This window comes from Lissotriton helveticus, chromosome 5_1, assembly GCF_964261635.1.
Source record: "Lissotriton helveticus chromosome 5_1, aLisHel1.1, whole genome shotgun sequence".
NCBI classification, from domain to species: Eukaryota; Metazoa; Chordata; class Amphibia; order Caudata; family Salamandridae; genus Lissotriton; species Lissotriton helveticus.
The window spans coordinates 1,324,568,891-1,324,594,669 of NC_136065.1; the positions used below are offsets into that span (position 1 = coordinate 1,324,568,891).

General features: G+C 42.7%; 1 protein-coding gene across 1 annotated transcript in view; it reads right to left on the reverse strand.

The window, feature by feature from the left end:
• ARL8A (ARF like GTPase 8A) overlaps window positions 1-25,779 on the reverse strand; it is a 222,894-nt gene that overhangs the window by 40,591 nt on the left and 156,524 nt on the right. Inside the window, exons 4-5 of the mRNA XM_078644165.1 lie at window positions 17,179-17,272; window positions 10,190-10,257 (exon numbers count right to left, since the gene is read on the reverse strand). Coding sequence (XP_078500291.1) covers window positions 10,190-10,257; window positions 17,179-17,272 — 162 coding nt within the window. The remainder of the gene's footprint in view (window positions 1-10,189; window positions 10,258-17,178; window positions 17,273-25,779) is intronic.

The window sequence follows — 25,779 nt, forward strand, 5'->3', positions numbered from 1 at the left end:
AGAATGCTGCCATCTTGCACTGTGGCGATGCCACGCCCCCTGGGTTGCCAGGTTAGTTGCCATGTTGCCCATGTTTTTATCATGGTGGGACCATCTTGACATAATAAAAATGATGTTAGTTCCTATAATACTCTTTTATGTTTCCAATATCCCTATAAATATTGCTAATTCACATTTTAAAATAATGTATTCTGTACTATCAAAATTTTTGTGGAATAATAAAAAACCTTGTATGTCTCTACATAAACTTAAACGACCTAAACATTTAGGAGGTGTTAATTTCCAAGATTTCCTAACCTATCATACTGCATTCTCTCTTAAACAATCCTCTCTATTACTCCAAGATGATGAGGATGTTTCATTATTACCACTATGGCCTACTATTGAAATATCTTTTCTTCAGCCTTTCTCCTTTCAAGAATTTTTATCTTTTACACATCGTCCTTTGTCATTGTCTCTTCCTATTTTTAATAATACTTGCAAAATACTCCAGCCATTACTTACTAGTCACCTCTCTCCTAAAGACAAATTTCTGCAATCCTCAATATGGTATAATAAACATCTTAAGATTAAAAATAGAGTTATTTTTTTAAAAGATTAGTTTGTTAAAGGACTCCATTGGGTCCACCAACTCTATCAGGATAATACTTGGATAACTTTTATAATTGCTCAAACACGTTTCTCTTTACCTTCCTCGTATGCATCTAAATACACTTCTTTAATCTCACTGATCCAGTCAATTTACAACCATTCAACACTCACATCTACTTCTTCATCTTCACCTCCTACTGTTCTGTCTGTTCTACCTTTCTCACCTTCTGCATCCCAAATATATATACATTTAACATATTCTCCGCTAACTGGAGATAAAACGGACGTGGAACTCTCCTGGGAAAATGATCTTTTTCTCTTTCTATTCCTACCTGGAATAAGGTTTGGTTTAAAATGAGGAAATCTTCTAGAGCTGCTAATACCACTCAAACTTTATTTTATGTCTACAACAGACTTTCACTTACCCCTGTCTCATTACATAACATACACCCTACTCTTTCTCCCTCCTGTTGGTCTTGTAACACAACTCCAGCAGACTTAAAGCACATGTCAGTTATATGCCCTCATGTTCATAATGTTTGGAAACAAGTCTGGAAACAAATCAATACAATTTTTCATACACAAATTCCCTTTTCTTTTGTTAATATATTTTATTAGTATATCTGATGACTGGGTTTCATACTCGCACACTTTTCATATTATTGATCTACTCCTTGCAGTTGCTTTTCCACAAATTACCAGGGCGTGGAAAGATGCTATTAGTATCTCCTACCGAGCTTGGTGGTATGGAGTTTGTTATAACCACAGACTGGATAGAACATATTCCCATCACATTGCCCTTGCAATGAAAAGAGATTTCCTGTGGTCACCCATTACTCATTTTCTAGATGTATCTGCAAATGTAACACAAGTTAATAACTCCTGAGCCAAAAAGGTACCAAAACACTCATGATTTACAATGTGTTTATTCATCATTGGGTTCATATCAATGCTATTTATTTACAGTTTTATCCTCTTTTCTTTATGCTATTGATTATAGATTAGTAAATATAGAAGTAGGTATGTTAAAATAGAAATAAATTAATGTAATGTCCTTCTCTTCGCCCTTTTTCCCCTCTCCCTCTTTCCCCATATTGCTGTAACAGATTGTATAGTTACATTTTATTCTATATCTCTGTATGTCATTGTAATGTGTTCATATATTAATAAAATGTACTTTTCAACTAAAATAAAAAAATATTGTGAGGATCCTTGACTCCATCCCTGTCATCATGGTAGACATCATTGGCGTATTTAGTTCAGACATGGAATTATGGCAGCGATCCCTGACATGTGATATAAATGCATAGGCACATAGGACAGATTCAGTTAATATGAGATAGTTGAACAAGTTGTTACTTGGCAAAAATATGGAGTTTTTACAGAAAAGGATTTGCTTTTCATTTGGGGTACTGAGATTATTCACACAAAATGAAAGCTCATATTGAATAGGTTAGTGCACCTATTTTCAGAGGTTGAGAACTGACATTCGCACACAGCCGCAGCCCGTAGAGGGAGTTACGGTGGGGCAGGGAGGCGGGGAGGGGCAGGGGCAGGGTGGAGTGTGCTAAAAACCGGCATATGGATAATAACAAGTAAACAATTTAAATAATAAAACGAATTTCGTAGCGCGCACTGCAAAATGCGATGCAGTGTACACTACGAAATTCGTTTTATTAATTAAATTGTTTACTTACCTGTAATTATCCATATGCCGGTTTTTAGCACCCTCCACCCTGCCTGCCTCTCTGCCCCACCGTAACTCCCTCCACGGGCCGCGCCTGTTCGCACACAATGTGAATTCTGAGTTGTGTAGACTTAATGCTGATGTAATTTCCTTGATGTTAGGAAACATTTGCTGCAGCTAGTGGTATATCATGACTCGAGGGGAGTCATTTTGGTCACAAGACAAAATATCGAATTCAAAATATAGAATTACCAAAATATCGAAGTTAAAATATAGACTGGACAAAATATCAAATGGACACAATATAGTGGTGAAAAATATCGAATTGAAGGTAAGTAATATAATATCAATTTTTTTAAATATAGAAAGTCAAAATATCAAAGTATATAATATAGGTATTAAAATATATTGAATTTTTAATAATATCGAATGTTTTAAAGTGTTTTGTATGTTTGTATATAAGTGAAAAGTGTACATTATTTTTGTAATTTATTTTAAGTAATGAATTTTATGTTATTTAATTTTTGCGTAATTTAATTCTGTAGCAGGTTGTGGGTTTATAGGGGAATAGGGTGGGAATTAATTTAATTATATTAAATTAAATATACATTTTTAGAAATTACTAATTATTTTTAATTTAATTTTGTGTTTTAGTTCTGTAGCGGGTTGTGGGTTTGAACTAATTGTTAATTAATTTTTAATTGGTAATTAATTTTTATTAATTGATTAATTGATAATTATGTTAATTTTATTAATTTATTTTCGGTAGCGGGTTGTGGGTTTATAGGGGAATAGCGTGGGAAATAATTTAATTGTAATTAAGTAAATAATTTTTATTTATTTATTGGTATTGATTTTTTAATTATTGTTAATTGGTAATTAATTGTTATTAATTGGTAATTAATTTGTATTCATTATGATAATTGTATCAATTTATTTCTGTAGTGGATTGTGGGTTTATAGGGGAATAGGGTGGGAAGTAATTTAATTGTAATTAATTACATATTAAATATACTTTTTGTGTACTGATAATTAATTTACTGTTAACTAATTATTAATTGGTGTTAATTTGTATTATTAATTAGTTTTTGTTATTGAAAATTAATTAGTTGTTAATTAATTATGAATAGGCAATTAATTGTAATAACTAATATTTATTTGTATTTATAATTGATAAATTATTACATAATATTACATTGGCAATTCATTTTAATTAATGTTTTATTGGTATTGATATTTAATTTATTTGTATTAATATATTAAGTCATTACTTTACCTACTGTTGCACTCACTGGAGTGGGAATAGTAATTTTTACCCTCCCGCTATCCAACGCTTTCCCTACTGTTGCACTCTCTGGAGTGGGAATAGTAATTTTTACCCTCCCTCTATCCAATGCTTTTCCTACTGTTGCACTCTCTGGAGTGGGAATAGTAATTTTTACCCCTGCGCTATCCAACGCTTTCCCTACTGTTGCACTCTCTGGAGTGGGAATAGTAATTTTTACCCCTACGCTATCCAACACTTTCCCTACTGTTGCACTCTCTGGAGTGGGAATAGTAATTTTTACCCCTACGCTATCCAACGTTTTCCCTACTGTTGCACTCACTAGAGTGGTAATAGTAAATGTTACCCTCCTGTTACCCTACGGTAAAAATATTGTAGTAATTTTTACCCTCCCGCTATCCAATGCTTTCCCTACTGTTGCACTTACTGGAGTGGCAATAGTAATTTTTACTCCTACGCTATCCATCGCTTTCCCTACTTGCACTCACTGGAGTGGGAATAGTAATTTTTACCCCTACGCTATCCAACGTTTTCCCTACTGTTGCACTCACTAGAGTGGTAATAGTAAATGTTACCCTCCCGTTACCCTACAGTAAAAATATTGTATATTTTTTATTAATATTATGTTAAAATATATATATGTATTAAAAAATAAAATTGTATGTTTTTTTATTTCATTAATTTTAAATTAATTTTAGGACATTTAAAAAAATTCGATATTTTGACTAACTATATTTTTTAAAACGATATTTTTGATTCGATATTTTTGTACTTACCTGTTTGTAGATAGAAATTCAATATTTTTGCATTCTATATTTGTGTATTCGATATTATGTCAGTGATCCGTCATTTTATATTTAAGAAGCTTTTTATGACATTAGTTTTAACAATCTCAACAAGTAACATATGGTAGTCAGTACCTGAAATCTAATCTCTGGTGGTTTATGTTATAGTGTTTTCTATGTGGGCATTATTTACAGCAGTGATAATGTTTTTTTTTAGCTGCTTGAGGTAATTTTCGCTCTGAAAGAAAAATTTGTAGATACCTGGTCTATGGAGGCGTCTTAGATTTTTGCTAATGGGCCAGAGGGGTGTATGATGTTATTTACAGCAGAGGAGGAAGGACCTGTCCATCAACAAACGTTTGCTCAATAATGACTTCAGATTTTTAACCATATAGCCTGAGGTAGCATCAGTTCTTTTGCTCTTTCAGAAAGCAGAGGCCTTTTCTCAAGCCATAGAATCTGTCCTGGTGACTGCAGAACTTCAAACACATCTACATATCATCTATGTGGAAGGTGAGGCTGTGGTGATGCAGTGTGGTCAATGAACGGAGCATGGAATGTTGAATGGTATGAGAACAGTAGACAGGCTTTGTGAGACTGCTGAGGTAATTGGAAGCTTCTATAAGATGAAAACAATACATGTGACGTGTTGAGAGTCAGGGCCGGACATGGAATTTTGTCAGATCAGCCCCCCGGTGGGGCAAGTGTGAAGCACTCCTGCTTTTGTTGCCACTGCAAAACCTGCCCCATCACTCCAAAAACGGCCCTTACCCATCCAGCCTCCCAGGGAAATGCACGATGCCTGCTACGGTCTGTCAGGCCCTGTTGGGAGTAGTAGCTGAGGAAGTAGTTGAACCACTCCAGGTTGGACTCTGTGGCACCTAATGCTATATATTTATGTTTTGTCAAGTGGAATGTAGTTGGGGGGGTGTTGAAGGCCATTGACAGGTTGGGGATAATGAGCACATCTGTGGCATTAGAACTGAGAAGAAAGTGTTTTAAGTTTGACTTTGTGTGATATGCTTTCAGTACTGTGTCTCAGTTGAAAACCTGATTGGCAGAGGTTGAAGACAAAGGGGGTCATTAGGATGAAAAGTGGCGGACGGTCTTTCTGTCTGCCGAGGTCCCCCCCGCCATACTAATATGGCGGGGGGGAAAACGAGTGTAGATGTTGGGCAGATTGCTCACGCCAGGCTGGCGTTGGCTACCGCCAGCCTGGCGGGGGCAATCTGCCCAACATCATAATGGGCCCCAAAGTGTCAATTCCAAGACAAAGTGGCATTCCAAGATATGCTGAAGTTTGCAAGTATCTCAGAGGGTTAAGTAAAGGGATGACTGGACTTTGTTTTCCAGTGTAAAGGAACTGAGTGAATCTTTTTTTAGGACAACTGTGGAAATGGTCTGCTTAGCACCTAAGAAATTCAGCCACCTATTGTAGGTGTAACTGCTAAGTTTAAGTTTAAGTTTAAAATATTTATCAAGTTTAAAATATTTATCAAGCGCAACGTACACCTGGGCGGTTTCTTGGCGCTAAAGTAGCAGGCAGCCAGCTGGGCAAGAACAGTCGCTAAGACGTCGACTGAAAAAGCAGGCAGAGCTTACGAAAGAAGAGCCTGAGAAAATAAAAAGGTCTTCAGGGCTTTACGGAAACTGGAGTACTGGGTGAGGGACCTAAGATGGAAGGGGAGAGAGTTCCAGAACATGGGGGCAAGAGTGGAAAATTTTGAGCCACCCTGTTTTTTTTTCCGGTAGCGAGGTACTGCTAAAAGAAGTTGTGCCGAGGAGCGGAGGTCTCTGCCAGGGACATAAGCCTTGATGGCAGAAGATATGAAAAGGGGGGCCAGGCCAGTCCTGGCCTGAAACGCCATGCAGCCTAATTTGAACAAGGCGCGTTCCCGCACAGGGAGCCAGTGGAGGGTTTTCAAAAGGGGGGAGGTATGGTGGAATTTGGGAAGACCGAAGGCAAGGCGGGCAGCCTGGTTCTGCACTAGTTGCAGTTTACGCAGGCTGTACTGAGGGATGCCATTGAACAAGATGTTCCCGTAGTCCAGGCGGGACAGGACCAGTGCGGACATAATTAGTTTAAGTGCAGAGAAAGAAAAGAAACGAGAGATAGAGCGGATAGTACGGAGAGTGAGAAAGCAGGAAGAAACCACCGAACCAATCTGGGAGTGCATAGTGAGTTTATCATTTAGCTTGATGCCAAGAGTCTTAACAGAGGGAACAGGGGTAGGAGGAGAACCAAAGGAGGGGGGCCAAAAAAGAGAATTCCAGGGACTGGAGCAACCACCCGTCACCACAAGTTCCGTTTTATCGGGATTGAGTTTCAGGTGGTTGAAATTCATCCAGTCCCTGATGAAAGATAGGATAGATTGGAAATTAGAGATAGAGTCAGGGGTAGAAGACAGATTGAAGATGAGCTGGAGGTCATCGGCATAGTTATATACCGTGACCTCCAGCTGCTGTAGGGCAAAGATAAGAGGAGCGATATAAAGATTAAACAGTAAAGGAGAGAGAGAAGAGCCCTGGGGAACACCGCACTGGACCTGACAGGGGGTAGCTGAAAACTCCCCAAGGTGAACCGCCTGGGTCCGGTCCCTCAAAAAGGACGAAAGCCAGATAAGGGCTGAGCCTCCTATGCCCGCCGCCTTGACACGGGAAAGCAAGATGGAATGATCCACCGTGTCAAAAGCGGCGGACAAGTCAAGGAGGACCAGCGCCTGAGATCTGCCTACGTCCATACCCTCTCTGAGGGTGTCTAATACTGACACCACCACTGACTCTGTCGAGTGCTTGGGCCGAAACCCAGCCTGACACGGAGCCAGCCTCCCATTCTCCTCGGCAAAGGAGCTGAGCGCAGATGTAACATGTCGCTCAAGCACCTTTGCCAAAAAGGGGAGAAGGGAGATGGGGCGATAATTGGCCATCACAGAGGGGTCGGCTCCTGGCTTTTTCAAGATGGGGACGATGGAAGCAGCTTTTAACGATGGAGTGACAACCCCTCGGGCCAGTGAGTCGTTGAGGAAACCCAGAGGAGGCAGAGAACAGACAGTATAAATCTGCCGGAAGATATGTGCCGGGCATATGTCAGAAGGGGAACCGGATTTAATTTTGGGGAGAAGGGACAGGAAAAGTTCTTCAGACAGAGGAGGAAAGGAATTGAAAAAGGCTGGGGCGGGGGGAGGCAGGGGGTCAACAAAAAAAGAGGAGGGAGGGGGGATGTTGGATTTAATTGTCGAAATTTTTTCGACAAAATAAAGATTCAGCGAATCACAGAGTTTCTGGGAGGGGGGGGGGGTTTAAGTGAGGTCCTGTCGGAGAAAGCCAGATCGTGAGTAATGGCAAAGATCTCCTTTGGTTGGTTCTCGGCCGCCAAAATTTTGGCCGAGAAATAGGCTTTCTTGGCCTCAGTGATGTTTTGCTTATAGGTCCCTAGGAGATGGACGTAACGGGTCCTGGAATTGGGGGAGTAGTCCAGTCTCCATTTGCGTTCTGCCCTTCGAACCGTAAGCTTCAGTTCTTTCAGCTCGTTGTTGAACCACCGATTGGCGTCTTTAGGGCGCCTAATCGAGGTGCGCCGGAGAGGAGCCAAGCAGTCGCTTCCTTCCATGAGCCATGAGTCAATGGCTTTGGCTTGGGCTGCGGAATCCAGTCCCGATAGAGGGGGAGAGGAGGCCAGGAGTGAGGTTGAGAGATCAGACAGATTGACCTTACCCCAATTACGAGCCCATGAGTTTTTGGAGTGGATAGGGGTCTTGGTCAGACAGAGACTAAGGGAAAACGAAATTAAAAAGTGATCGGACCAAGTGCAAGGGACAACAGACAGTGCAGACAGGGAACAGTTAAGGGACCAGACCTGGTCTAGGATGTGACCGTGAATGTGGGTAGGGGTGTGAACAAAAGAGGTGAAATTAAGAGAGAGAAGGGTTTCTGAGAATTCCTTTGATGAGGCGCATGCGCTGACGCATGAGGGACGTCTATATAGGCTGTGACGCGGTGGTGGGAGGAGTCAGGAGGGCGGGAGGGGGGGAGTGAATTAAAAAAGAAGATTACCGTTCGCCGCTCGTACTCAGCGGGACGGTGAAGGCAAGAAGCTGCTAGCAATCAGCAGAGCGAGTTAAGCAAGTTTTAAAAGGTAAAAATCAATTTCCAGCGCGCAAGCCCTCTGCCCTCTGCCACAGGGCTTCAGACTACGCGCGAGGGGAAGTGGGCGGAGCCTATGTAGGCTGAGACGCGGTGGTGGGAGGAGTCAGGAGGGCGGGAGGGGGGGAGTGAATTAAAAAAGAAGATTACCGTTCGCCGCTCGTACTCAGCGGGACGGTGAAGGCAAGAAGCTGCTAACAATCAGCAGAGCGAGTTAAGCAAGTTTTAAAAGGTAAAAATCAATTTCCAGCGCTCAGCGCGCAAGCCCTCTGCCCTCTGCCACAGGGCTTCAGACTACGCGCGAGGGGAAGTGGGCGGAGCCTATGTAGGCTGAGACGCGGTGGTGGGAGGAGTCAGGAGGGCGGGAGGGGGGGAGTGAATTAAAAAAGAAGATTACCGTTCGCCGCTCGTACTCAGCGGGACGGTGAAGGCAAGAAGCTGCTAGCAATCAGCAGAGCGAGTTAAGCAAGTTTTAAAAGGTAAAAATCAATTTCCAGCGCTCAGCGCGCAAGCCCTCTGCCCTCTGCCACAGGGCTTCAGACTACGCGCGAGGGGAAGTGGGCGGAGCCTATGTAGGCTGAGACGCGGTGGTGGGAGGAGTCAGGAGGGCGGGAGGGGGGGAGTGAATTAAAAAAGAAGATTACCGTTCGCCGCTCGTACTCAGCGGGACGGTGAAGGCAAGAAGCTGCTAACAATCAGCAGAGCGAGTTAAGCAAGTTTTAAAAGGTAAAAATCAATTTCCAGCGCTCAGCGCGCAAGCCCTCTGCCCTCTGCCACAGGGCTTCAGACTACGCGCGAGGGGAAGTGGGCGGAGCCTATGTAGGCTGAGACGCGGTGGTGGGAGGAGTCAGGAGGGCGGGAGGGGGGGAGTGAATTAAAAAAGAAGATTACCGTTCGCCGCTCGTACTCAGCGGGACGGTGAAGGCAAGAAGCTGCTAGCAATCAGCAGAGCGAGTTAAGCAAGTTTTAAAAGGTAAAAATCAATTTCCAGCGCTCAGCGCGCAAGTCCTCTGCCCTCTGCCACAGGGCTTCAGACTACGCGCGAGGGGAAGTGGGCGGAGCCTATGTAGGCTGAGACGCGGAGGTGGGAGGAGTCAGGAGGGCGGGAGGGGGGGAGTGAATTAAAAAAGAAGATTACCGTTCGCCGCTCGTACTCAGCGGGACGGTGAAGGCAAGAAGCTGCTAACAATCAGCAGAGCGAGTTAAGCAAGTTTTAAAAGGTAAAAATCAATTTCCAGCGCTCAGCGCGCAAGCCCTCTGCCCTCTGCCACAGGGCTTCAGACTACCCATGCTAATTTGTACAACCAATCTTTAAAACTGATAAAGAGTAGGTGGGTATCTTCTCCACTAATTTTTGTTTTTCAATCAATATATTAGACAGTTGTTAAAAGCTCAGACCTTGCACAGTCTTCAGAGAGGATGAGCATGAAATTCTTATTCTGCAGTGCATATTTCAGACTGAATCACTGACAATCAGAACTCAGCTTATTACTTTTTTCAGTGCTTCCTCTGCTGCTGTATTTAAGGTTTAGCTAAAATAGCTCTGTTAAACCACACAGTTACTATGCCTATCCACCAGGAACTAGACAAGGATCCCTTTGAATTAAGAAGACAGATGGATAATGGATTTGAGAATAAGGGTTCAAGGAAGATGTAGGCAGAACTGAAAAAAACAAATAATTTGCATCAACTACTTACATTTTTTCAATGAGCTCTTTCTCGTCCAAAGCACCTGGCAGGTCTCGCTTATTTCCAAGGACTAAAACCTACATGAGGGAGAGAGAAATCATACGCTGTAAGAAAGGTAGTGAAATACTACATTCTATACAATATGATAGGCAAGGCGTTTGTTAGAAGAGCCCTCCAAGGAAAAAACAAACCTTTTAATTGGAAAAGAACTGAACACATTGATTTGAACTGGATTCGCTAAAACATGTAAGAAATGGAAAAGGATATAGGGCCCAATGTATGACCATTCCGTTTTGCGGGTCACAAATTGCAATTCTTTGCAACTCGCAATTTGCGACTCACAAAATGGAATGTACTAATTTGTCTTAGACACATTCGCGATTTACAATGTGGTCGCAAATGACCTGCCTCATCAATATTCATGAGGCAAGTCTCAATTTGCGACCCATTGGGAATGGGCAATAACACAGGGATGGTGGCCTGCTGGGGACAGCAGACCACCATGTCTGTGTTTGCTTTTTAAATAGAGCCACTTTTTTTCAAATGCAGACCGTTATCCTAAAATGAAACTGGAGGCATTTAAAAGAAAAAGTTTTCATTTCAATTTTTTAGGGTAGGCTGTGGTTCCATGGACCACTGCCTGCTCCTAACAAATACTTTCACTTCCAAACACAATGTTTGCGACTGGCTTACCACTAGTTTGAAATTGGTGGTAACTGCGATTGTTTTGCGACCACATTTGCAGTTGCTATTACGAAGGGATGCCCTTGGCATGCCCCTTCCTAGTACCGACTTGCAAACCCTATTTTGCGAGTTGATAATAGGTCACCGGCTTGCAAAATAGGGTTTGTACATGCTACAACCCTGTTTAGCTGACGTAAACGGCCCGATTTTCTGTTGCGAGAGCTAAAACGGTCACACACCGGTCATACACCTGACCCATAGTTCTTGTGAAAGGTAATATGAGGAATAATTCGAAAGTCTACTTTGACGTGCAATTAAAAACATTTTGAAATACTTTTGTACAGCAGCAGCTCCTGTATAAGGACGCAGGGGCACTACTATGGTATCCTAATATAAGAACTTATTTAAATAAAGACAATTCACACGAAGGTCCGAAACTTGGTAATTTTCTGCCATTTTTACAACCCATCAGCACCTTCGAGAGAATGTACCTGATTGATTTCTGCTAGGGTTTACCCACGCATGGCCCTTGTCTTTTCTCTCATTGTTGTGACGCCACTTTCATTTCTCAACCTTCACCTAGAGCGCCGATTAAAAGCAGCCTCTGGCGTTATGCTTACAAGCCCGGGTTGTACAAGTCTGCATGCCAGAAAAGGACACCTTCCTACACAAAAACAATCGCAAGAGGCTTTTTCCTCTTTCTATGGGTGATGCAGAATGCAGACTGCAGCACCCATGGAAAGAGGAAAACATGAGGAGAACTAAAAGTATTTCTATTCGCTGCACCTCCTTACACCTCCCCTTGGGAGGCGTAGGATTCTGGTGCATTCCCAGGTTTACGAAATGTTGTAAATCTTGGAATGTGTCAGAATCCATGGGTGCTGCGTGGGAACACCCACAGCAACACCCATGGCACACCTCTTTCACGCAAAGTGATGTGTGAAAAGGGGCCATATTTTGCGCTGCCAGTCCATCAAAAAAAGTGACCCACCGGCAGCGCAAGGGGCTTGAAAATAAGCCCCTGGTTTATCAAAGGGGTAGGACAGCAACAGATGAGTTGGGGAGGGTACTCTCTAGAGCGCGAGAGAGAGCATGGGGCAGGAAAATGAGAGGGAGCAAACAGATGAGGAAGAGAGCAAAACAAGATATGCATTATCATCAAGTGGGAAAATAGAAAAAGTTGTTTCCTCATGTCCGTAGTGGAAAAATTAAACTCATCCAGTCAAAATGAACTATAAGTAAGTTAGGCTCCAGAGGTAGTAACACGAATAGCAAGGAATGCTACTGTATCAAAAGCTACAGATTGTGACAGACAAGAAAGCAACCCAATCTCGAGGAAAGGGCTGTCTAAAAGCCAACTCTACCTATTGCATTGTTTACAAGTTGAATTGTCTCTAGGGGAAATCTAAAAGAGGCTGGCCAGGCGTAAACCAATCATCTTATCCTGGGAGAGCACAGCAATGTTTGTTGCACCAATGAAGGAAGGAGGCTAGGTAGGCCTATAGGAGGCTGTTCACATGGGCTGTGAAGAGACGAAGCTGTAGTTTAAAGGAGGGGCCCATGGATGTTATGAGCACATGACACCCAGGTACCCAGCTGTTAAATTAAACGAAGCAACAGAACCACGAAAAGGACATAGTGAAGCTGCAGAGTCTCTTGTACTTCAAAATCCTTCACAGGTGGTAACTGAACCCATGGAGGTTCCACTGGCAATACTATTGCCCCATAGCCACTGCTGAGGTACTCAGAAGATGACTGCGACCGCCACCCTATGCTGTGTCAGTGTAGGGACCTCCAGCCCTGTTGGGTGGCCGTACGGGCACACATGCAATCACTCCACACACACGCAGTGAAACCGTCTGCCCATTTGCCATTACTCCATGACATTCCTGACACCCCAAGCTAGATACCCACACAGACAGAAGGGTGGCCATGACGCTACCAGTAGTGTAGCATAGCATCCTTCGTCACTGGTGTCAACCCACCTGCACTACACCCACGGAATGGACTGTAGAACTCCACAGAGTTTTCCTGCACAAAGGTTAACGCATAAAGTTGCAGATAAATTGGAGACCTATGAGAAGGTCTGAGGTGCCTTTCTAACAGATGTCTCTTGGTAAGACGTGACAGGATCTGTCTGAACACAGCTTCCCCACTCTCTCTGAACAAGAGATCACCTGTGTCACCCCTACACCTTACTGCATCATCCACTGCGGGACCCCGAGAGTACCGCTTCCTAACATAGAGCTGATCAGGCACACTGCTGCCCCCACTAAGTCCCATTGCCCTACCACGGCTAAAACTTGGCAAATATTGACCCAGTCGGCCACCTCTCCTATCCAACACTGACCGTGGGTCACTTCTCCTTGGTTATGGATGCCCAGCACATCATGCAGCAGATCAGACAGGGTAGGCCAACGAGCGTCTCTGCCTACAAGTATTTCTGCTGTAGCACATTAGACCATTATTTCAGTTTTTGCTCTCGTCTTCCACCTCAGCTTCCTTTTTATCACACCTTTCTTTATTTTCTTGTGTAATTGTTCACTGCACATGCCCATGGGGGCTAAAGGGAGAGGAATGGCCCCAGACTGGGATGGCTGTGATCGTCAAACCTGTTGGACTAAGGACAATAGCGACTTCTTGTGTTCAATAGCATGCTTGATCATTGGAATGTTCCATTGCTTGTGCTCTGTGTACCTCTATCCGACAAGTCCTCTGCTCCCCTCTTTTCCTTCCCTTCTCTTTCCTCCCTTCCACTCTCCCATCACCCACATATTTTTAATTTTTATTTTATAGAGTTTTATATAGCGCAAACTTGACCCGAAGCGGGTATCAGAGTGCTTTACATAGCACCTGTTGCATTACATGAGGATACATTATATTTTTTGCTAGGCACAGGGAGATTAAGTGATTTGCCCAGAATCACAGGATGTTCAGCGTCATTGCCGAGACTCGAACACAGTTCCCCAGATTTGAGCCCTAGCCATTAGGCCAACTCCTCTACCCTATCTATGACCTCTATCTACAGCCCAACCCCATACCTCAATGCCCCTCCGCAGAACAGAGCAGGATTGGATTAGGCAGACAAGATTCGCCAAGAGTCAGTTGCCCTTGAGGCCAGAAATGGACTGTAACCTTTGTACTAAAGACTCCACCAGCTTTTGATTCAATGATATGCAAGCACCTTCCTGACAGAGTCGGTCGCTGTCTACTGCCTATTATGTTGTTTTTGACAAATGCCAATAAATAAAGCTTGCAAAAAAAGAGAGGTTGCAGAGTCAGAGAATATTGATCTGACTGGATGAGAGGTTTTACTGCAGCAGGTACAATAAATGGCACACGTCTTCAGCAATCCCCAGGACCGGCAGTGAGGATGCAGACGCACACAGAGGTGAATGAGGGAGTCTGTATTGTAGAAAGTCAACTCTAATCAAGATTTCTAACTGGTAACTGGTTAGTTCTGGCAATCTGTCCTTCACTGACAACTTCTAGGAAATTATTTATATGCATTGCTTCTTAGTGAGATTGTAGCCCCATCCCAGCTTTTAGCAACACACTTCAAATGTAGATCTAGCCTTTGAATAATTAATATATGCAGTATCAGCACATTCGTCATCATAAGCTCTTCTTTTCGATGCAATCTCCCATCTCTGACTCAAGTACACACTTAAGACACTGCTCTAATCACAGATTCTGAATCTGATTTTCTTCTTGTATTCTACAGCGCAAGGGTGTATTTTCAAAGTTGCTCTAAGTGAGCCTAAGACCACCACCTGCATTTAATTGATGCACTTTTATATTGCTGTTTCATGGATATAGTTATTATATTCTTCAACACTTATTTATTTTCTTCAATTTTACAATTTGACTCATTCCTTATCATTTGATGCGTGGATGTGTGGATAATTTGTCTGCTGTCGATTATATTGGGGGATGTGCTGAGTTTACTAGGCCCTTCAAGAAGGACAGATCAGACCAAGTCTAGTGATACATCAGAATCAAGACTTGTATCTGATCCCATCACTTCTTTGGCTAAGGAAACATCCAAACACTTGCTGGCTCATTGCGGGGCACAGATCATTGTATCTGCACTCCAGAAATTAGTCAGGGGCTGTTTGGAGTTTAACTAGGCTAAGAAAATATCCAGACACCATCTGGCCCCTCGCTGATGTACAGACCCACAGCTCCTTCCTCTTAGCATGCTTCCCATGGACAGAGAAGCACTGGGAGCTGAAGAAGCTGGTGAAACAAACCAGAATACGAGACCGGAAGAGGAGGGCAAAGAACAACCCTAGACTTCTCCCCCTTTCTATTCCTGCCTCCTTGGTCATTTCTTCTGGTGGTGGGGAGGGAGTGGTGGCTAGAAGCTGGGCTGCTTCTAGCCCTCCTCACTGCCTACCTCCAGGATTGGATTGGATTGGGCCTGGGGCATGGCAGAAATAGATGACCTTAGTCCCTCCTGCAGCCCTGCTCACCATCTCGAAATCTTGCGAAGAACCTGGGAGAAGAAAGGGAACCTCACCCTGTCCTTCCTAAATGCTGTGATGTCACAAGTCACGTCACATGCATATTAATGAGGCAGCCCGAAGTGATCACAAGGCCACCTAATTTCTAAACTAACTCCTCCTACCACCCTCACAACAAAATGCAGATTGTTCCCAATTGGGGTTGGGGAAGGACATCTACCTTATAACAGCGTCCTAGTGACAAATTTTCCTGGAGTCTGTATGTCAATAGGGCAGATAATAGGTTAAAGGCAAATGTGTGGAAATCAAAAATAAAACAGACATTCCGTGAACACTATCAGTGATGCACCAATTACCCCAGCTCTCATTCACAGAATGGAAGCTGACCATCAGGGACAGCTCCATTTTGACAATTAGTTCCACCTACTTTGCAGTTCACAAAATCTGTGAATGCAAACCTGCAAGCCATCATTTTGCGATTGCAGACTTTGCAACAGCAAACCATTAGAATTGTATTTACTGCTTTGACCCTCTTTACTAGTTTCCTGTGCAATAATCCTCAAACATGATAAATTCTGACACTGAGGTGGTGGGAACTTTTCAGATACAATAAATATCGTCGGCATGTTCCGGTGTTACCCGAGTCCTTTTTCCCTGTATTAAACGCCAAAATGCGTTTGGTAATGCAGATTTTGTAGTGCCCTGTATTTAAACAGTATTTACAGGGTGTGATAAAATACACACCTTATGTGGGCCACTTTTAATGAGGGCCTTAATGTTTTATTGTAACACTGAGGTAGCGATCAATTTCTCTGTCGATGCATCTCTGGGTGTGATAAAGGATATTACTGATCAAGCCAGTTTTGGATCCTCATAGGTGAGTTTGTCATTGATTGCATCATTAATAGAGCAATTCATATGAAACTGCACTAGAATACGCCAAATTTTAGGTACTAATCTAGGCACCCCTACTGCAGAATGTATTTCTCTTTGTGGTGCTTAGAAACCTGTGTGAAACAGACTTGGAAACACTGCAGTATACTTTAGGGGATGGCGTGTGGCCAAATATGTTTCAAGACACAAACAGTTTCATTGGCAGAGCTTTGTCAATTTCATGCCATGGCATTAATTAGATACTATAGATCTGGTCACTGAACAGGTTTGTAGGTACTAAGCATTAAGGGAACAGCTGCAGCTCAGGTTTGAAGTGCATTTAAAGAACTGTTTTGGTGTGTGGGTTGCTTGCAAGGCAAGGCCAGATTCCAAAGCAAAATCAGGCACAGTGTGTGGGTGTCTCAGCACTGGAAGAATACAGGATGTTTTTAACTTTAGTACAGAAGGAGAAACTGGCTTCAGATTTATGTATGAAAAAGTCATAAAAGAATTAGAAAAATTAAACGTGATTACGGCTAAATGGGATGCAGAAAGAGGGTTTCAGTGGTGAATAAAAAAATAAAGATGTTTTACCACATTGACTTGTCATTATTTAAATTGTAATGTCAAATTCTGTATTCCACATCTCTAGAATAATAGACACACATTAGAGGCAGCTGAGAGGATAAAAGTCAAGATAATTCAAAATCTTCTCATCATATTTAGAAAACAAAGGTCGTAGAAGAAAAAGTACATATCAGAGACGTTGAAGTCATTCTAATAAATAAATTACGTGAGATAATACAGGCCAGAGATCAAAAGAAACAGAAGAGTGTTCAAATCGGTAATAAAAAAAAAGCCTGTTAGAAAGCTCTAAGGTAAAAGACAAATCTGAAAAATGAGTAAAGCACGTGCTGCTCAAGAATAGAGGGAAGTGGACACAATGGCCACCACAGTAACGAGAATGGTACTTACAGGGATGCCTTGCAGCTGGGGCTTGTCCAGTAAGTTGTGAAGCTCGTTTTTGGATGCCTCTGTCTTCTCCTGGTCTGCTGCATCCACCATATAACTGCAATGATACATGCGGCGAGTCGTAATTAGTGCATTTTTCCACCATAAAGCCACCACTTTGCCAGTATTTCAATTTTGAATATTACGTTGTCAAGGAGCTATGATTAAGGTGATGCCTACAGTGCACAGACTCATGGCGAGAAAGTGAAACACTTTTTACAAACTAATGCCTCCTGTCTATTGCATACCAATGGATTTCTAATTATCTATGTCAGTCATTTCAGGAAAAGTATTCACGTCATAAAACTTCTCTTTCAAATGGATATTTTCGTCACACTCCTCTTTCCATTCGGGATAGTCTTTAGCTTTAATAACTGATTTCGATATATTGTTTAATCTCTCCTAAAGCTTTATTTCTATATGGATATGTTCATGACCCTCTCAGATCTTTCATGCAAGGAATATTTGGTATTTTAATTTTCATTACTTAATCATTAATGTAGATTAAACGAATCTCCCTTCTTTTTCCTCAACTGCTTGTAGATTATACATATGTACTTCCCTCTTAAATCTTTGCAAAATGGCATGGGCCTAGGGGATTGTTGGCAGAACCAGAGTCAGCCTGTTTTTTAACATCTAGGAATAAAATGAAGGCACTTTATACTGAGTGCAGATTGGCCCAGTTCCATATTTCCTCTAGTATTTGGAAACTCTCTAGAGTCTTTTTAGAAATAAAAGATATCCTGTACTTTGAGTCAGTAGTAGATGTAATTAATCCTCCGGCGGCTAGGAAGCTTTACCTCCGGTATAGATATGGGGTGCTACCTCTTCGCTGTTTTACATCTAAGTGGAGAGATCAGCAAATGCTCCAGTGCCCGGTGTGTGCCCACACCGAGGAATCTGAGCTCCATGTTTTCTTTAGCTGTCCAAGCTATCAGAAGGCAAGGAAACGCTGGTTGGTTCAGATCTGCAGAAATCTTGGTGACAGGCGCTGCCTTGAAGTATTTAGGATACTGAAAACTGATTCGAGTATCCCAATAGTTTATTCAGTTGCAGGCTTCTTGTTCTCCATGTGGTGCACCAGAAGGGTTTTTCTGAAATATTGAAAATGCTGTATTGATCCCGTCACAATGAACTAATAGTGTAATTATAGCATGCTGGCTTGGTTATAGTGGCAGATTGCATACTTCAACACAACACATACTCTACCGCGCACTTGCACTAATAACCAGTGTCTCACCCCCGCTCATGCGCAATAGACACAAGCAGCACCGCGCATGTGCTAGAGACTAGTGTCTTTCCACCGCCCATGAGCAGACAGCTAGGAACACACCCGGGGTAGTCTTTCTACTCTTACTCCCAGCTACAGGAGCAGATAGTTAATCCAATTAGCAAGCATATAAAAACGAACAAGAAACTCCAGCTCTTTCTACCGGAGTATGAGGACGGTGCAACAGGTACAAGGCAGGCTCTGACCAGAAAAGCTGTGAGTATGACAACCTCCAAGCAACAATCTCTGGGTAAGCGCTTTTCCCTCCTTACAGGTCTCTAACTCCCAGTGGCCAACATTATTTCCCTACAGGGTCAACCCCTTACCGCTTCACTCCTGGAAGCATTGGCTGCAAAATCTAAGCGTAAGAGTGTTTACTTATGCCCCATCACACTTTGTACCTCATGCATATGTGTGATACCCGTGTTTTAGTGACACCACCCCCAATTATTTGCTAAAATCACAATAATGGTACCACCAGTGCCATTACACTTTTGACGACTGTAGTCTACCCACTGAGCACTGTAGATTCGGCATTCTATGTATATGACTATGTGGCTAAGACGCCTATTTGACTCTCCTCTTCTCACATGTTTTGTCTATTTCTTCAATGTTGTCGGTACAGGCATATATGAGAAGGGAATCACCCCTCTCACACTTAGAGAAACACCTTAGTGAGTGTAACACATAGCCTGGATTACACTCCTTTTTAACCTGCACTACACTCTATTTTAAAAAGGTCCTGAGGAAAGCCAGATTTAGTTTAAGGCACTGGCTGAAACATGTCGACCAACTGATGGTTGTAGGAGGTAGTAACTCGCCTCCCTTAAACATCCCCAAGCCTTATTTTAACCGCTGACGGGGGCCCAGTTATTAAAATTTAATTTACCCTCGGGTACTGGGACCCTCGCCAAGCCATTTTAACTCACACTTCATTTTACACCTCACACTGCACTCTCAGTAAAATACCAGCTCCACTGTAATCAGGCGTCGCAGCACACCCGGGACACATTAGGTGTCACTGGGTGGGCCCCATGATGAAGCATGCCACCAACCAGGTTGGTGGGTGAGGGCTTCATGAACTCACCAACGAGGTGCCCATGACAAATCTAATCAGAGTCCTAACAATATTGGTCATATTTAAGCTAGTCTCTTTTGATAACACATATAAACTACGGACTAGCTTTCTAGTCCTCTCTCTCTCTCTTGATAAGCGCATGCTTGATTATTTGTAGCCCTTTTTTACACTTTTTAAATTGGAGGTTTATTGCACTCCTTTTTTACTATGTTTGTTTTAGATAAATTATATATTTATTAATGTACTACGCACTTTACGGAATTAGTTTTGTGTCCTTCGTCTAGTTGCAACTCACCATTAACTTGGATGCTCGGAATGAAAAATAAGTCTTTAATTATTAATGTGATTCTTAATCATTACTGAATTTTCGATGTATTTTAAACTTGTGTGATCACTGTGTATTGTACTTTTTAGGACATTCTGACCGAAATAAAGTTTATATGAACTGACCATTCTGGATAGTCTTTAGCTTAAATAACTGATTTCGATATATTGTTTAATCTCTCCTAAAGCTTTATTTCTAAATGGATATTTTCATGACCCTCTCAGATCTTTCATGCAATGAATATTTGGTATTTTAATTTTCATTATTTAATCATTAATGTAGATTAAAGAAATCTCCCTTCTTTTTCCTCAACTGCTTGTAGATTATACATATGTACTTCCCTCTTAGACCATGTAAAACCTCTGGACAAGTGAGATATTTTTTCTCTCTCACACTTACCACGCCCATCAAGATATTATATTTATTAATCTGTCAATCCTATCCAGACATATTAATCTCCTTGCGCTGGTCCCGATCCTTCCTACCCTAGTTCTCATCTCTTCTGAAATCTTCTTAATTTACCTCAGTATGGCTCAATTATTTGTACTCACAGCCAGCGAGATGTTGCCATATCAAAACAAAGTAATAGTATTGAGCACTCAAATCTGTTTAGATAGGGCTCTTCTTCATCCTCCCTTACAATATAATTTTCCCTTCCTGATCTCAATTCTTTCTTTCTAGATATCATTTATCTCCCATCTGCTTACGAATCCTGCCAATGCAATAGTCAGCTAATTTCCCAGTCCGATTATTTTATAATCTCTCTCTCTTTTCTCTCGCCCTGTCTCTGCCTCCTTAATGCATTTATCACGCCTTCTCTTCTGTCCTTTATAGATATTATTAGGAGCCTAGGAGAGGCACCTAATAATATCTAAATGCTTTCATACCTTGTATACCTGCATCACTTCACCTGGATATGATTAGTTCCCTTATCAACTCACAACTATAAACGTTGTAGTTTCTAAAGCAGATTCTTTTCGCTACTTTATTAACATTTGGTTCATAGACTAATATTTTCCTCCTAATCCCTGGACTGTTCCTGGTTACTATTCATATCATTCCTGTGTTGTTATTTCTATGTCCCTCCTTTACGTACAACTGAGTGCTTACCATTGTGGTAATAACAACATTCGCTGTATGCAGCTTTTAATGCGTTTCTTTCATGGATGCATCTTATTCCAGGGGCTTCTCCATCCGGGACGCATAGGTCTGCCAGAGGCAGAAAGTGCATTACTCAGACTGGAGCTCATGGACCCGAGGCGAAAGACAAGTCACACACAGGAAAAAATCCCAGACCAGATGGGATACCACTGGACTGCTGGTCTATCGAGGCACCAGGGAGCAGGAGGCAGCGTAGTGGATCCCGACTGGGTGTGAACTATACACCTTGAAGCAATCTGAATCAATGGGAAATACTCTACTCTCTTGGAGCACAGTCTTCCTATCTTTTTGCATGTTTCACTTCTTGAAGCACACACTCCCTCATCTGAAGAAGTCCCACACATTGGTGTACAGTCTTTCTCAGTCAGTGCAAAGTTGTATCCTTTCCCACAGTTTCTCACATTGGGAGTGAGCGCCGCTCCTTCATATACAGTTTCACACACTGGATAGGAGTTTCACTTCTTGGAGCACAGTCCAAAGCAATTGTGCCACATTTTTTATGCATTTTCTCTCCTACAGTGTGTGAGTTTCACACTTTGGCGCAGTCCGGGTCATTGGGTGCGAATCTTACACTTTGGAGCACCATCTCCTTCACTGTGTGAGATTCAGCTCACGAGAACACAGTCACTTCCTGTGTGAGTACAAGTCTTAAAGTACAGCCTCGCTCATTTGGTTTCAGTTTCAAGCATAGGTATTATTACCCCTTTGGTGTGAACCCCACACCTTGGATTACACTCTCACTCGGTGGGGATAAGTAACATGTATTAGACATTCGCAGTGGGTCCATTATTTTAGCAAAGTTGTGCACCAGGAACTGTGCTAACTCATATCTCACTTCCTTGGCTTTGAGGGCTCTGCTCAGGCACTGTCTAGTGTCTTAAGGGCAGTAAGTCTACCTCTGGAATGAGAAGGGATCATGCAGATGAGGTCAGGGGTAGGGTTTCAAAATGCACTTCGAATTGGTGTAATCAGGGCAAAAAAGTGAGTTCTTGCTAAGAAGTTATGTATTAGCAATCTTTTTGTTAGTGACCTGCTTCAGGGGCGAAAATACCCGTTTACAGACAGAAGGGTGGGAAAGAGAAAAAGGTGGTAGTGGAAAAGTGGGGTTAGGGCTAATGAGGGGGTCACCCAAGAAAAAGACAACTGCCGACTGATGCCACAAATAGGCAGTTGTGAAGCTGAGGGAGGGGCAAGTTTAATCTTTGTCGAGGGTTGGCTTTGGTACGCACAAGGTGTTGAAGGGTTAATGTATGCTGAGGGTGCGAATTAGCAGGGGACAGAATAGAACAGGTGAGTTTTACATGGGGAACAGCAAATACAGAACCAACAGCCTATGATATGAAAGGGCGCTGCTGTCATTAACAACTTAAAAAGAGGGCATAAGACTGTGGGGCAGATGAGGGGTGTAGGATTTTAGAGGAAAACGAAGCTGACCAAGGTCTATGATCGGGAAGCAGAAGTCAGGACATAGCGCCTACAACATATGAAATGAATTTGTACTTATACCCTGAGGCGTCTTGGCGCTGTACACATACCGCTGTGGAACCCTTCTTGGCTTTTTCCTGTGAAATGCCTACTCCTGGGCACCCCCAAGGTGAAGCCAGGCATCCCAGCGCTGGTGGGGCCGTTGTGGAGATTAAGCAAGCTATTGCCCAGAGTTGCAGAGTGGGACCCATGATTAGAATAGGCACCGAGGCGAGAATTATCAGGTCAGAGGGAATTGAGCCCCATACCCACCGAGGCGGGAATTGAAGCCTGGTCCCGGGCCAGACCTCTGCATCAGGGTCTGCCGCTCTAACCATTGAGCCACACTTCTCCACTATATCAGGTACCTTATACTGCGGAGCACATGAAATGAGGTCACTGAGGAGCAGCAGAAGTGGGGTAGGTGAAGGATCACGTGTGTTAGCTTACACTACTCAATCAAATATGCCCTGGTCTTGTATGCATTATCATAAATATTTTTATCCACGGGGCTCAATGTGCTTCCATTATTATCCAGGTCTTCCCTAATCCTAATTCCTATATGAACAGGATATAGCTACGTACTCCTTCTTAAATCCTTGCTGGCCATTTAGCTGCCAAGGTTTCAGATTGCTTATGTGTGACATTTTCATAATTTCAGTGTAATTATGAGTGACATTTAACAACTATGAGTGACACTTTCTTGCGAGCAAACTCAAGCAATGAACACGAGGGAAATATATAAATATCAGAAATTACACCCATTTGAGCAGCAAGAAACACTGAGAAAATAAAAAAAATGCTGCAAAGCACAAGAAATGGACGGTCACTAGGAAGTGAAAAAAAGGTCCCCAGCGTGGAGCCTGAGCCAGCATCACTGCTGAACTCAACTTTGTGCAGACTGTGACTGCGATGCAGAGCTTAGCTCAGTCACTGTAACACCTGACGCGTGGGACTTGGCAGGGCTGGTTTAGTCAGACCATGGAATTCTGAAATTAAATTGCAAAACATCGGTAGTAGGTGGAATCAAAGTTACCAGGAGTCTCCCTAGAGATATTTCTGCTCTTTGAGGATTAGGAATCCTCCGTCCTCCATCACTCTGCAGTGAGTGTGGCTGCAAGAGACTGAGACGCTGCATGAAGCCACCAATGAATTGTATTCAAATCATCTAGCAGTTACCAGATGTTACTGGTGCAAGTGTCAGAATAGCTGTGACTGCACGTAGGAGAGCAGGGGTGAACGCTAGTGCCAGAGCAGAGGTCATCGCTGCTGTGTGAGAGATTAATGATGCCAGTCCAAGTGTGAGTGCATATGAGAGTTAAAGTGCCAGTTCAGGTGCTGGTACAAGTGACAGTAAAGGTGTGACAGTGAGCAAGGTGAGTTGAGCTTACTGAAGGAGGTTCCAGTTGCGTGACTGAGGGGCAAATGAGAATACTTTGCAGCTTCCATTGCGTGCGAGGAAAGTTACTGGTGCATGTGGCAGTGAGGTGTGAATGAGGTGGCTGGCGCAAGTATACTAGGGGTTTTAGGAGTGCAGGGGCGAGTGAGTTAAATGCACTTGCTTATCTTCCTATGCACTCACTAACTTATTTATAGGCATCCATTCTGTCATCTACTTCCTCACTCATTTGTCCATCCATGCATTCTTGTTATCGTATTCACCCATTAAACTGCTCATGCATAGTTGTCACTCCATGCATTCTTCTATACATCCACTAATCTATCCAAGTAGCACTTATTTATATTCACTCACTTATCCATGCACTCAGCCGCACCCTTTCATTCATTTATGTACCCACACACCAATACCTCATCTACTCTTGCATTAAACTATCCATTCAACCATCCATGAATGGTGTGCTCATATATACATACATCTATGCAGATGCACAAACATTCACACATACCCCACTCACATGGACAAACTCACCAATCAATGAAAACAGTGTTGATTAAAAAAGCAGACCTATGGTAATTGCTAGTGCTTGTATTATTTTAATTGTCATTTTGTAAATGAGCTGTATCCTCCTTCTCGAGGCTTTCTTTGACGTGCTTATTGTTCAGTCAAAGATGTGTTGCTCCATCTAGTCAGGGGCGTAACACAGGCCCCAGCAGCCCTCGCTTTGCGGGGGGGCCCGGAATCCGGGAGGGGCTTTGTGGTCACGGAGGGCCCCTCAGCGGAGCCAGCAAGTGCAGCACAGAGATCCCTGTAGTGAAGTGAAGCTGTGCTTTTTTAGTTTCCTACTCGTTGAGAGTTCTGGATTCATTAAATTACTTCCAGTAGCGGTCGGCAGTAGGTGTTTCTGTAGGGCGGTGACGTGGAGAGGGGGAGGGGGAGGGGCAGGGTGGGGGGTAGTAATGTATGGATTACGGAGTTTTACAGGTAAGTAAACATTTAAATAAATAAAACGAATTTCGTTGCGCGCACTGCATCACCAAATGTAATGCAGTGCGCGCAACTAAATTCGTTTTATTTATTTAAATGTTTACTCTGCTCTGCTCACCCAGGGCGGCAGCAGTCACCTTTTCCTGTCACCCGTTTTGAGACTTCAAGAAACAGGTATTACCTTCTCTTTCCACCTTTCGTTTATTTGCTCCCCTGTGAAATGGATCCAAAAAAGAACTTTTGCTGGAAATCTCATCTTTTTCTGACTTTTTTCAGTTTCTAAGTGCAGCCTCGGGGTGGAAAGAAATAAAACATTTAAAACTGAAAACCTACTAACTTACTAAAGTAAGACAGAGTGGTTGCAAGGTGGGCAGATTGATTTATTCACACCTAATAAACACATGAGCGCTACTTTACAGTGTTCGCCAGTGAAACGCTACTTTTGTCTTCTCCTCTCTCTTTGAACAACATTGTTTTCCCTGGGTGGGAAAGCATGATATTCCCGGAGATACTGAAATACCTGCTTGGATCGGTGAATTGGAAAACAAAATGTGTACAGCGGCTGTGTGTTCACGAATATGGACTTTTTAAACTATACCGCTTACGTTTTGTAAGGATATAAGCATTTGACATTGAAATAGGGCCCTTCCGGGCCCTGTAGTCATGTCCTTAACTTTACAGGAAAAAGCACTCACTAATTTCTGAATAATGAGTGTAAAAAGAAAAAGGTAACCATGTTGTTCCTGCTTACATTTCACATACTTTACTTAATCTTGCATTCCCTATGGGTTTGCTGTTTCTAGGATGATGTCTTTTTTTTAGGCAGCATATTGCTCTTGTCTAGTGCGTAATTTGAATTGAGTCACATCCAGGTGTTTATA